The following is a 13,548-nucleotide window of genomic DNA, read 5'->3' on the forward strand; positions in this document are numbered from 1 at the left end:
AGCTTCGACAGGCACAGATAAAAGTCAGCGAGTGACTGGGAACAGTGACTTCCTATCTCACAGTCACACATTCACACACCAGCACACATGCAAGTGCATACACACACACACACACACACACACACACACACACAACACATTTACAAGCGCTCACATGTACACTCAGCATATGCACACTCACACACACGCAAACACACACATAGCACACTCACAAGCGCTCACATATACACTCATGCATATGCACACTCACACACACATAGCACACACACAAACGCTCGCACGTAAACGCACACACATGCACTCTCACAGACACACACACACACACACACACACACACACACACACACACACACACACACACACACACACACACACATAGCACAATCACAAGTGCTCGCACATACACACACACACACATGCACACACACACACACACACACACACACTCTCATGCTGCACATGTGTCCATACCATCATAAGCACTCATACACCACAGTATAAATAAAACATATGACACACAAAAATGATAATGTCCACTTATCCATTTGGTCTTCCAACACTTGCCCGTACATCTTGGTATTGTCCTCATCTTGTTTTGTTGAGGATAGCGTGAGTCCTGCATTGAAGGAATGTGACACTGAAGGATTTGTTAATGCCGCCTTCAAGCGGATCTGTCAGGGGATTTTTGAGTGATCACACGAGGGATCATCGAAGACGGCGTCCGATTCTCTGCGGATGGCTGGCATTATTACTGTTATTTCAATCGCACGTTGTGGTCAGGCAAACAAATCAGTGTGCATTTTTGTTGTCAGTGTGGGTACACGCAGACAAAGACCGCCTGGAGATCAGGAAATTGCACCCAGGGATGCAGCATCACTTCACCAAAGCTCAGAGAGAATTCCACATATTCCACATATGGTACTTGAAAACAATGCAGCATGGCGGTATAGGGACTGGTGACATTACAAGCCGGAGAGCCAAGGCCCAGACCAGTATCGGTCCAGATCTGGGGCCAGTTGGATGTGGACAGCTTTCCCGGGGGCTCTTCCTGATGTATGCCACAGACAACAGGATGTTTGTCTTTCGTCTCCCTCCCTCCCGTCTGTCTGGGCGGAAGACATAAGGAAGCAACACTATATGCCTGTCTGGGTCTCAGGGCAGTCGGTAGACTTGCGGTGTCTGCAGTGCAGTAAACAGACCAGCATAGATGAAACTGGTTGGTGGACTGTCTGTCTGTTCTGTTTCTGAGTGATCAGCCTTGGCTGACCCAGAGGATGGGGCCAAATGTTCTGTATAAGCACATACAGATGTTGGCCATCCCTCTTTTTGGGGATATTTTTCAATAGAAAATTCTAACCACAGTCAACAATGATCGACAGCTTACTGACATATCTCCTGCCATATCTCATGCTGCTGACTGGCATAGAAAACAGTGCTTATTTTAATGATCCTAATGATTTCAGACAGTTGGGAAATTAGGCCCATTATTTTGTTATTTTCTTTATTGTGTTTATTGTTTAAATCTAATTGCATTTATACCCACCAATAATATATGCAATGCGTATATGCTGCTAAAATAATGCATGTTTTTCTATTAATTAGTTTTGGTCTTGGACCATACAGTATCTGTGGGAACAATTCTTGTTGTCATCTCTCTCTCTCTCTCTCTCTCTGCCCATCAGATCTGACTGTGTGGACATTCTGACCCAGTGCGGGGACCGGATGCGGTTTCGGGAAGGACAGACTCCTGAACGCATCTGTGACCTTCTGTCTCCAACTGATGACCCAGAGCGCTGCATCCCTTTAAAGAGATACCTGAGTATGTACTACAGTGAACATGTGCATACTGTATACTGTGTCCGTTGTATAGACATACCTGAGTATGTACTACAGGGACCATGTGCATACTGTATACTGTGTTCGTATAGAGCATCGGTTGTGTGGTTTATACTCCTAGTAGTTAGTGGTATTTTAACGCGGAACGCAACAACATGTAAAAACAACAGTAGATTTAAATAATGAATTCATTTCTATCCCAATCAACTGATAGTATACAGTATAGAAATATGTTTTCAGGAAACTGTCATATTTACTGCCGGTTGTGTCAAAAGAGATGTTTTATTGGTTATTCTAGAGCCAAGTTCCCTTGGCAACGTTATTGAAGAAGTCATCCACCCTTGCAATCCCAACCCATGTCCTAGCAACCAACTGTGCGAGGTCAACCGCAAGGGCTGCCATGCTGGCCAGGACTGCCTGCCCTACCTTTGTGTGCAAGGTAAAATGTGTGTATGTGTGTGTGTGTGTGTGTGTGTGTGTGTGTGTGTGTGTGTGTGTGTGTGTGTGTGTGTGTGTGTGTGTGTGTCTGTGTCTGTGTCTGTGTGTCTATGTGTGGGTGTACTGTAGGTGTGTAGGTGTGTGTGTGTCTGTGTGTCTATGTGTGTGGGTGTACTGTAGGTGCAGGTGTGTGTGTGTCTGTGTGTGTGGGTGTACTGTAGGTGCAGGTGTGTGTGTGTCTGTGTGTCTGTGTGTGGGTGTACTGTAGGTGTAGGTGTGTGTGTGTGTCTGTGTGTCTATGTGTGTGGCTGTACTGTAGGTGTGTGTGTGTGTGTGTGTGTGTGTGTGTGTCTGGCTGTGGGTCTGTGTTTGTGTTTGTGTGTGTGTGTGAGTGTGGGGGGCGGGGGGGAGCATGTATGTGTGTGTGTGGGTCTGTCTGTCTGTCTCTCTGTCTCTATGTCTGTGTTCATGTACATTATGTTAGACTGTTTGAGAGCACTTGTTCATGGGAAATAATCAAAAGACCTCCCCTCTTTAGTGTAATGTGACTAGCAATTTCCAGTTATGATGTGAATTGCAAAGCATTCTGCACTGTGTGGATTAGGAAATGGTGTGATTTAGCTAGCTATTATTACTCTCAGCTCAGTTTATTGGGATGCTCTGTCACCATGGAGTTACAAAAGAAAACAAATAGATCCAAAGGGAAACAAATACTCCAATTTTTCATAATCATTTTTTGTCACTACTAGACAACTTGTGTGGTGTGTGTTTGTGTGCCTTCATTTCTGTCTGTGTGTTGTGTGCATGCGTGTGTGTTTGTGTGTGTGTGTGTGTGTCTCTGTGTGTGTGTGTTTGTGTGTGTGTATGTGTGTGTGTCTACAACAGGCTGTAAACTGGGCGAAGCCTCTGAGTTCCTGGTTCACATGGACTCACGTATCCAGGTCCCGTCACAGAGTGACAACGTGGGCTGCTACGAAGTGTGCACCTGTGGCCCTAGTGGCCGGCTGGAGAACTGCGCCTCCATGCCCTGCATCGACACCGCAAAGAAGTGCATCGTGGGAGGCCAGAGAAAGAGTAAGTTAACTAAGCTCAAGAATACCAAAATTCACATGCGCTCATAGACATGTCTGGCAGTTGTGCATGTATGTTCTGGGATTCACTTCCAAAGGAAGAGTTGTAATCGCTGGCATATTTATGTACCGTGCCACAGTAAGTCTGCCTGTCATGGAATTTGAAAGCTGAGGATTGGAAAGCACCAAAAAGATATACATTCCTCAAAAACAACAAGAAAATGAGTTCACACTTCAAAATCAACAACAGCATGTACTTAAAGCAACAAGATGGAAGAGTTTATTTATGCCACTGGGTGTCAGTATTTAATGCCATTTAGTGCTAAGACTGTACCCAGTTGGTCAAAAAACCAACGCAAAGGGTCATGATCCTATAACTATAACTATAATTTACAGAGTACAATATTAAGTATTCCAGGTGCGCATTGGCAATGTCAGAGACTTCATTCTCCACGCTATAAGTCAGTGTAGCGTCAGAATGTGTTTGAAGATGTTATTTTGAGGTGAAATAACGACATTGTGTTGCTTTAAATGATATTAGAAGGCAAGGACATCAGTTCATCAGTTCTCATACACTCATACTCATATTCAGTAGGTTTGTTTGGCCTTGTTGAGGTCAAGTGGTGCCACCAGCAAACATGTGAGATAAATTCCTCCTTACCAGCCTCCATCCTTTTGGGTAGGAAACATGCACACAACACATTTCATGGTGGAAATTCACTGCAGGTTGGCTCTGGCATGACTAACTGTGTGTAACTACGTATCATAGCAGCACAACAGCCTTTTAGTCAATTACTTAAAATTGTTTTCTCCATGAGTAACCTTAATTTCTCTCTTAATTGTCTAGTTTCTTCCAAATGTGCCCCAGTCCATTTACAGCTGTGTCATTTTACAAGCTACTGTAGATGCCTTGTAGGCCAGTTAGGATTTAGCACTGAAGGGTACTGCAGTTCACTTTACCTTGTTTACAGCAACATGTTGGAAACTTCACCATTCACACCAACCCGTCAACACGGGCAGCCGTGGCCTACTGGTTAGCACTTCGGATCTGTAACCAGAGGGTTGCCGGCTTGAACCCCGACCAGTAGGCACGGCTGAAGTGCCCTTGAGCAAGGCACCTAACCCCTCGCTGCTCCCCGAGCACCGCTGTTGTTGCAGGCAGCTCACTGCACCGGGATTAGTGTGTGCTTCACCTCACTGTGTGTACACTGTGTGCTGTGTGTGTTTCACTAATTCACGGATTGGGATAAATGCAGAGACCAAATTTCCCTCACGGGATCAAAAGATATACTTATACTTATACATGATTCTCATGAGTTGCATTTCATGGGGGAACCTGCCACCCTGTTCCTCTGTTTACCAGCTGTCATTAAGACTGGCATTGATGCCATGCAGATGGCAAACTCTGCCTCTGGTTCCGAACGTCACATTAGGTTTGTTGTACGGTACCTTGTGATGTGGCAGTGATCTCTGGTGGCTTTTTTTTTCTGCGTCCAGCTGTTGAACAAAGTGCTTGAAAGCCACAGCTGTAACCTGAGGTGCTCAGGTTGTGTGTTTTTTTTTCTCTGAGTGTAACCTGTTGGCAGCCTGACACAAACAAGTTTGTTATATTGAAACCATGTCCAGTTCTGGTGTGAATTCAAGATTTGGAAGTATATCTAAAGGACAAAAAAAAGAGAAATACAAAAGGAATAAGTGGACCGCTTTAATGCTTGGTTTGCTATGATGTCAAGAATCAAAGCTTGCTGTTTGACAGCTATTTACTGTTTTCATTCTTTATTGATTTTTTTTGAACAAGGCTTCTCACAGTCACACAACAGCACTGAGCACAATGACAACAAACAAACAGGCTTCGTTTGGGATGAAAGCGCTACGTGTTTGCTGTGTGTGTTTGTTTGTTGTGTGTGTTTGTTGTGTTTCCCCCTGGCATCGGAGTAGAGGCGGCCACGGCGGTACCAGAATAGACCAAACAGGGCCTGCGGTGCTCATCTGCGAGGATCTCGCGGCGTGAAGCACAACATCTGAAACATAATAATAAAGCAGCCACACGCTGGCATTTCCTTCCTGTGGCGGCCAGCGCTCACTCACACAGAGACACACATACACACACACACACACACTCACTCACACACACACACACACACACACACACACACACACACACACACACACAGACCCCGCCCAACATGTCACTGGCAGCTTAAAAGGAGTGTGTTGCCAGCTCACTCGCTTCCTACTCATTGCAGCCATATTCCTGTATGTGTGTGGACATCAGGAATTTGCCGACATTTACCTACTTGCCTGAGCTATGCCTGTCCAGCACACTGGCCCCTAGTGGCTACAAAGGGCACTGCATCCTCCAACAGCAACAAGAACTTGTCATTCTGAGCAGTCAGATATACCTCTGTATGAGTCCATGAATATTTCATCATGTAGTTCTATCACTGCCTGTATTTTATATGAAATATTTATACAAGGACAGCATATAAACTAGTCCCCAGTAACTCACCACCACTGTTTTACAACTTTGCAGGTCCCTTAAGTTCCTTGTTTTATTTTTGTATTATTTTTTTATAGATATGTTTTTCCACTCAAATAAGTGTCTCTTGTTCGAACTTAGTACCCTGATGAGTTTATTGCCCTTTCTCTGTTGTTTGTTTGTACTCCTCTTCCATGGGGTTCAGTAACTGTGGGAGTTATTCAGCACAGATGTATCGTGCCTGGATGCCAGTCACCGGCTCAGACCCCCCTAGTTGGTAACTGCTGGGGAAACAGAGCCAACCAGTTCCTGTGAATCAGTGGGACTAGGGAGCCACAGAGATGGTGAAGCTTAGCAAAGAGTCATCAGTAGAGAAAGAGGACACACAAAAAAACTCAGGCTCCATCCACACTAGTCACTAGTCACTCAAAATGTTATTTGGTTTTAAATACGCTCTGATCTCTGGATGTAGCCTTAGAGCCGAAGTGTGTGGCTCAAGTGTGTTAAATGTATGTAGACTGGACATTTAAAGACCATGTAGGCTACTAAATGTATGTGTGTGTGCGTTCTTATGTGGATGCACACTTCTTTGTTGTTGAATATAGTCATGCTGGTGTGTGTGTGTGTGTGTGTGTATGTGTGTGTGTCTAGGTATGCATGTGTGTGTCCACTTCGTTGTCTGAATGTACACTTATGCTGGTGTCTGTGTGTGTGTGTGTTCCAGGTCATGGGACGTCCTTCCGAGTGGACTGCCACCCATGTTCCTGCTACGCTGGGGAGACCATCTGCTCCACCCGCCAGTGCCTGAACACAGACAGCTCCGACGAGGACCGCCGACGCTTCACAGGTGATTGTGTGTGTGTGTATGTGTGTGTGTGAGGGAGTGGTTGAGTGAGTTAAAATGTGTGTGTGTGTGTGTGTGTGTGTCACATTCATTATATCAAGACCTTTATCTGTTTTTCTTGGCTTCCAACACAACAGCATTTTTTGTGAGCCAATGTCCCCTTTCTAATGGCCCTATGCCACCTTTCTTCCTCTTTTTGTTCTCTCTCTCTTTACCTTTGTCTGCCTCTTGCTCCCTCGTCCTCTCTCTCTCTCTCCCCCCCCCCCCCCCGTGTAGGTCTGCCGTGTGGTTGCCCTAATAACTTCCTGCCAGTGTGTGCCCGTAACGGCCGCACCTACCCCACGGCCTGCGTGGCGCGCTGCATGGGCTTCAACGACAGTGACTTCCACTTTGGCACGTGCCGGCAAAGCAAACCCTGCTCACCCAACCCCTGCTCCAGAGACAAGAGGTGAGACACACGCGCACACACACAAAACTGCATTATTAATTATAAACATAAGTAATATAATAACATGAATAAGTAGAGATGCTAATTACATTAATACACAGGATTAGATGTTATAATCCCTTGTGCCAAAATCCAAGGTAAAAACACATTCAGAAGCCTCTACCCAAATTAACTTTAAAAAGCATGCTAACCACCAATCTGCCAACCAATGGTCACAAAGACAAGAAAAATGGCACATCTAACAGCAATATACAGTATGCAGCATGTCATTGGGGTTATCAAGTGGGCACCCTCATTCACTAATGTTTCGTTAAGTTAGGCCCACGACACCTCATGAAGGCTTAACAGTGAAACCAGTGTCCTGGAGATACTCCAATCCATGCTGCCACCATATTACCACATTGAAATATCCAATACCCAAAATACTCTTAACCAGCCTAGGCATGGTCTAGATTGGTTAGGTTGGTCCGTGCCATTGATGTGGACTGAACCATAACCGTAAAAAACCCTAACCAATCACCATCAACCTAGGCACAGTCCATCACAAACACAAAACAAATGAGCCAGTTAGTTTACCTTAGCTATAATATTAGTCATTAGTAGGCACAGAATAAAATTAAAAAGTAGACAGTGTATGTAGTGCAAAGAACAACTGTTGGAACAACCACATCAGTGAAGTCCTGAGTTTGTATTAGTGTGGCGGCCATGTCTACAAGGGGCATATGCTTTAGGAGCTCAAATGATGGCAGTACAGCATAGCACAAAGCTGGACAGAGTACTGGTCTATGTAGGGCACAGGCACTGTATATAAAAATAAACCTTTTCAGGAGAAAAAATACAGAGACACAAACATACATGCACATATATGCACACATTCTTACACACATACTGAGTTGACAGGTAGGTCGTTTCAAATTGTGCTGCAGTTATACTAAAATTAGGCGATTCAGATCTCCAATCAGGGTAAATGACTTTAAGCATAATGCCCTTTTCTCTGTCTTATTTCGGTTCTTAAGACATGGGCCATTTAACCTTTATTTGACACAGATGTGTGTGTGTGTGTGTGTGTGTGTGTGTGTGTGTGTGTGTGTGTGTGTGTGTGTGTGTGTGTGTGTGTGTGTGTGTGTGTGTGTGTGTGTGTGTGTGTGTGTGTGTGTGTGTTTTGTATGTATGTGGTTGGTTTGCATCAAATGATTTAGCAGGGAAAATAAGCCAATCTCATGCATACTAACTAAGAGCTCATTTGCATTCCTCATACACTGAAGCCTTAAATTTCATTACCCATTTGAAGTAGGGGTATTTTGGTTACAGAATCTTCAGTTCAGTGTTAAGTGATTTAGGGGCACTTCTGTTAATATTGCACGTTCCATAAACAACTTTTTAGAGATAAGATATAAGCTTTTCTGGTCCTCCAGTTATGTGTGTGTGTGTGTGTGTGTGTGTGTGTGTGTGTGTGTGTGTGTGTGTGTGTGTGTTTGTGTGTGCACGCCTGTGTATGCATTCGCCTCCATAAAATAGAATTATTAAACGTGAATTCCAGCATACATTCCCCAAACAAGCCTCACGTTTTTTCTGTGAGTGTATGTATGTGTGTGTGTGTGTGTGCGTGTGTCGGGGGGGGGGGTGTCTTATGTCTTCCTGCTCCCAGTGTGTGTCAGCTCAGGCATGTCTATCCCATAGTGCACCTCTCTGCGCACTCCTCTGGTGCGTCCACACTCCGTGGCCACTCAGACAGCTAGGAGCTGGCCAGGGTGTTTGTTCAGGTGCAACATGGTGATTTCCTGCCTCCTCCAATCAGGATCAAGATGTTCTGGCACAGGGAGGTGGGGTGTGTAGGTCGTTGAAGAAAGATGGGGATGTGGAGGGGGGGGGGGGGGCGGTGGTGGAGGGTTGTTGTTCTAACCTTGTTCTAACCTCCCCTACGGTTCTAGCGGCCGTTGACAGAAGTAACCCCGTAACTGCTTTTCCTGGATCAGTTTCTGGTTTCTCTTCCATAATGCTGCAGATCAGAGCTGATGAGTTGAAACCTGAGCCCAGGTCATTGGTCACAGGCACCCTGCAGTTTCCTCAGGCTCCGATGGCACACACACACACACACACCCACACACACACACACACATACACACACACACACACACACACACACACACAAACACACATACACAGACGCACACACACGTACACACACGTACACACAGAGAGACTGCAATTTCCCAATGTTCTTTTCTCACATAAACATACTGTACACATAAGCAGACACACACACGCAGCTATACACTCACACAAACACACTGTGCCTTCCAATGTTATGCATTCCAAACTTGTTGCCAACCACCCCCCCCACACACACACACACACACACACACACACACACACCATGCATAACACATTGCACAGCCTGTTTAGAAATCCATATGTGTTATGTAAGTGAAATGTTTCAGGTGAATAATTCAGTCCCTATGCCACCATGAAATGTTGCATGCTTTCTCGAAAACATCAGCCATTCAGTAAATACATTCAGTAAATACATTCAGTAAATGTATGCTCTAAATGTGCTGTTTTGTTTGTGGTGGGCTGGACAGTGAGTGCATTTAGGGAAGAGGCTGTACGCTATGTTTTTATAAGTGAGTTGCAATAACTAAAAACCACGCAATGCCACAAACAGCCTGGTTGGCACCGATGAAAGCTTACGTAATAACTAGCTAATAAGATTTTGCCAATAAAGATTTTGGCAATAATGTTGGCAGTGCTTTTCTTACATTTTTTGCGGCTGTTCCGATCTGGACCACAGAACAGCACATAGTGCATAACATGGATGAATAATAATAATCATTTATGATGACATTTTTAATGATAACATTATTCATAGAGTGTTTTTCTAAATACTCAAAGTCGCTTTACATGGAAGATTAAAAGCAGCGGTACAATCTCAAATGTGCTTGGGGAGAGAGTTCCTGTGGGAAGGGGCAGCAATGGAAAAGGCTCGGTCACTCCAAGTCCTGTGTTTGGTCCTGAGGGGTATGGATGGGAGTTTGGCATCAGAGGAACGGAGGCTGTGGGAGGAAGGTGCATTGATGGAGCAAGTCGGTGAGGTGGGAGGGTGTTTACTTATGGAGAGCTTTGTTGGTGAAAAGAAGAATCTTGTGGTACCGGCAGCCTGTGGAGTTTCTGGAGGTCACGGGTGAAGTGCTTATTAGCTAGTGGGAATGTTAATGTCTTTATCCCATATTCCATAACAATTCATGATGAAAATTATACCAAAAGTAGCTACTTATTTATTTATTTATTTATTTATTTATTTTTTTGGTGCATTGGCCGGGAATCGAACCCGGGCCTCCCGCGTGGCAGAAAAAGAAAAATAGAAAAAAAGATAAAGAATTTTTTTTTACAAAAACAAAATAAAACAGTCCCCAACATTTCAAACCATATATTAATTAACCCACATCCCCCACCCCCACCCATCTCCAGGAAGGAACTATATCTTACTTAATTGTGTACTGATTTACTAAGAAATTATACCTTAAACATCTAAGTAATGAAAAGAAAGAAAAATAAAGACCTAAGGCCATCCTTCTCCATGCTTTATCTTAGACCACCTATCTGCATACTTTATTTTACCTGTCTCACATGCCATTATACCCTCTATTTTATAATAGTGTCTGATATAATTCTTAAAGACTTTTAAATTATTATTTTTATGAAAAACTGCAGAAAGTAGCAAATTATTGCATAGTGTTGCTTTAAAGGGAAACGGTCTAACAACAACTTAGGATCTGTTTTTGAATGATCACGAGTGTAAATCTTGGCTTGTGTTTACAAAAGACACTTAACATTCATGGACATAAATTTACACATCCACTCCATCCATGAGCACGTTAAAGTAGATGTATATCCTTCATCATAATGATAGTTAATGGGATGTGATATGAACAGTGTGTTATGTTGCCATGATAGGTAATTGTTGTCCCAGTTCTTGTGACGTTCAGTGCCTGTGACTGTTAATAGCAAAGGCAAAACATCATCACATCAATTCCCAAAAGTATTCTACTATAAAGCGTGACATCTTCTTTTCCTTTCCATGTTTAGGACATGGTTCAATCAGTTTTAAAAATTGAGGCTCCACGGCCTTGCACTTCAGTCCACTCAGTAACTGTGTAAGATGTCTCTTAGCCCAGAGTAACCTTGGATAAGGGAACAATTTGGATATATTTTGTGATAGCTGGTGAGGCATTTAATAGTTTAGTGTGTGTGCTTTCACATAGCAGACCACAGTGGTTTTCACAGCGGTACTCACAGGAAGAAGCCAAACCTGCTAACGCAAGCAGCACTTCCCATGGAAGGAGAAAAAGAGAGTGAGAGAAAAACAGAGAAACAAACCCTTCTATGTTCAGACAGGTTCTGTCAAAAGTAGGTCTTTCCCTGGTCTTCTAGGTTGTACCATAAACCCCCACAGAAACTCACTGGATTCAAACCCACAGCCCAGGGTGGACACAGGGTACAAGCAGGTTAAAACCTATGGGCACTAGCATCTGTTGCTGTATGTAGACTCATACATAGTCACTATATTTGTATAGCTAGGTGGTGAGGTTCTGAGGTACAGTTGGTGACATATTGTAATGTCAGTGAGTGTGATCATTTCTTCAAGATCCTCCTGGAACTATATTAACATCTTACCTCAAAGCAGATTCTCTCAAGACTTCACAGTTTCAACTTAAGCTTTGTGTATTGAAGTGCTTCATGTACTGAGGTGAAATGTGTGTGTGGGCAAGCTTGTGTGTATATATATATGTCACATTTTATATAATCATCTCTCTTACAGCAACACGCTGATTAGATTGGATTGATATGAAATGTCACTCCTGTTTTCTCCAAGGCCACTTTGGGGCAGAGGTTAAGGGGCTGGCCTAGCCTGCAGTAGCCAGAAAACGTGGGTTTAATGTGGGTTTAATTCCTGGCTTCCACCGTTGTGCCCTTGAGCAAGGCACTTAACCCCGATTTGCTCCATGGACAATGTAACAATGCCCTTGACAATATAATTGACAATCTATGCCGCTTTAGAAAAAGCGTCTGCTAAATGAAAAAAAAGTATGTGTAATCTGTACAACCACTTTCTGGGAGGCTTGAGGACGTGGCTGTTTAGATGTGGAATCTGATTCATTACAGAAGTGGTTGAGATGAAGGATATCTTAACTCTTAACATCTTAACTCTTAACATCTCAAAATGTTTCTCATATTGCTTGTCATGTACAGATCTTTTGGTTGGGGTTAGGGTACAGGAGAGAGGAGAACTAGCAAAACAACGCGAGCAACAGAGAGAAAATAAAAACGGGCCGTCCAACAAAAGTTCTGCTCAAAAACGTTGTGCCGCATCATGCTGCACAGCACTGGGTCACCAAGTAATCAAACTGATTTTGTCGCTAACGCTCGCTCGCATCGCATGCAGTTAGAGCACGGTGTAGGCCTATGTCATCATAATGCCTTGAAACTAGGGATGTTAACCGGTAGCCGTTTAACCGGTGGTTGACCGAATCAACGTTGACCGGTTAAAATTTTCTGCCGCCGGTTAAAAAAAAAAAAACAACACTATTTTTAAAGCTCCCGAATGCCAGCCAGCGTCTGTTATTACACTGCGCACACACGTTATTGGTGTTGTATTGAATGGCATGATGATAATTGTAACAATGTAATGGCAAACGAAACGAAAGACTAACTTAGCATATGCCTACTTGTTGTGTTTTATTATTCATCTGTACTTAAATGGCATGACGACAGGAACTTATTGCAAAGGATTTTGTGCAGCACGCTACAGAGGCTGTTGGCAATCGGTACGTTTTTTTTTACAAAGACGTTGGTTAGTATACTTTCCTGTAACACCACCAAATGTAGCGTTCTCTTAGCCTAGAAATCTAGACGCACCCTAGCGGCGGCAAATTAATTTGCTCAGCCTGTATACATCTCAATGATATAGGATGGCCCCGCCAGGCTAGCGTTCTCTGTTTGTGACTTTGTAACGTGAGCTTTTTATAGCCCAAGCTCGGTGCCGTGTTGCATGGAAGGTCGACGTTGTGCGTAATGTGTGCCTGTGCGTGGGTGCGCAGGGAAAGCAATTATTTTTCTCCCCAAAACAAAACCCTTATTCCTCCACAAGTAGTGGACAATGATTGGGGAAAATGTATAATACAAAGGGCACAAACTAACATTGTGTGATGGGAGCCTAACCATTCTAAAATGGGGGGATAACTTCTTTCACGGGCAGAGAAAGACGCGAGACAGGACACGGGTATCATAAATGGCAGTTATAGAATTTTCGGTGACCGACTTTAACCGGTTAATGAGGCTCAGTGGCCGGTTAAGATTTTTTAAAAATTTCGCCATCCCTACTTGAAACCTGTCTGAAATGTACTCCATTGTCACAGACTTTGAATACGATCAG

At 43.8% G+C, this 13,548-nt stretch overlaps 1 protein-coding gene across 1 annotated transcript in view; it reads left to right on the top strand.

Annotated features, from left to right (window-relative positions):
* reck (reversion-inducing-cysteine-rich protein with kazal motifs) overlaps positions 1 to 13,548 on the top strand; it is a 59,659-nt gene that overhangs the window by 35,485 nt on the left and 10,626 nt on the right. The window contains exons 12-16 of the mRNA XM_076290810.1: positions 1,683 to 1,819; positions 2,135 to 2,275; positions 3,160 to 3,348; positions 6,548 to 6,670; positions 6,944 to 7,115. Of these exons, the coding sequence (XP_076146925.1) occupies positions 1,683 to 1,819; positions 2,135 to 2,275; positions 3,160 to 3,348; positions 6,548 to 6,670; positions 6,944 to 7,115 (762 nt within the window). The remainder of the gene's footprint in view (positions 1 to 1,682; positions 1,820 to 2,134; positions 2,276 to 3,159; positions 3,349 to 6,547; positions 6,671 to 6,943; positions 7,116 to 13,548) is intronic.

The sequence above is a fragment of the Alosa pseudoharengus genome, unplaced genomic scaffold, assembly GCF_046254945.1.
Source record: "Alosa pseudoharengus isolate Yale_2024_CS ecotype anadromous, Long Island Sound unplaced genomic scaffold, YU_APseudo_1.1 YU_APseudo_1.1_scf_18, whole genome shotgun sequence".
Classification (NCBI taxonomy): Eukaryota; Metazoa; Chordata; class Actinopteri; order Clupeiformes; family Clupeidae; genus Alosa; species Alosa pseudoharengus.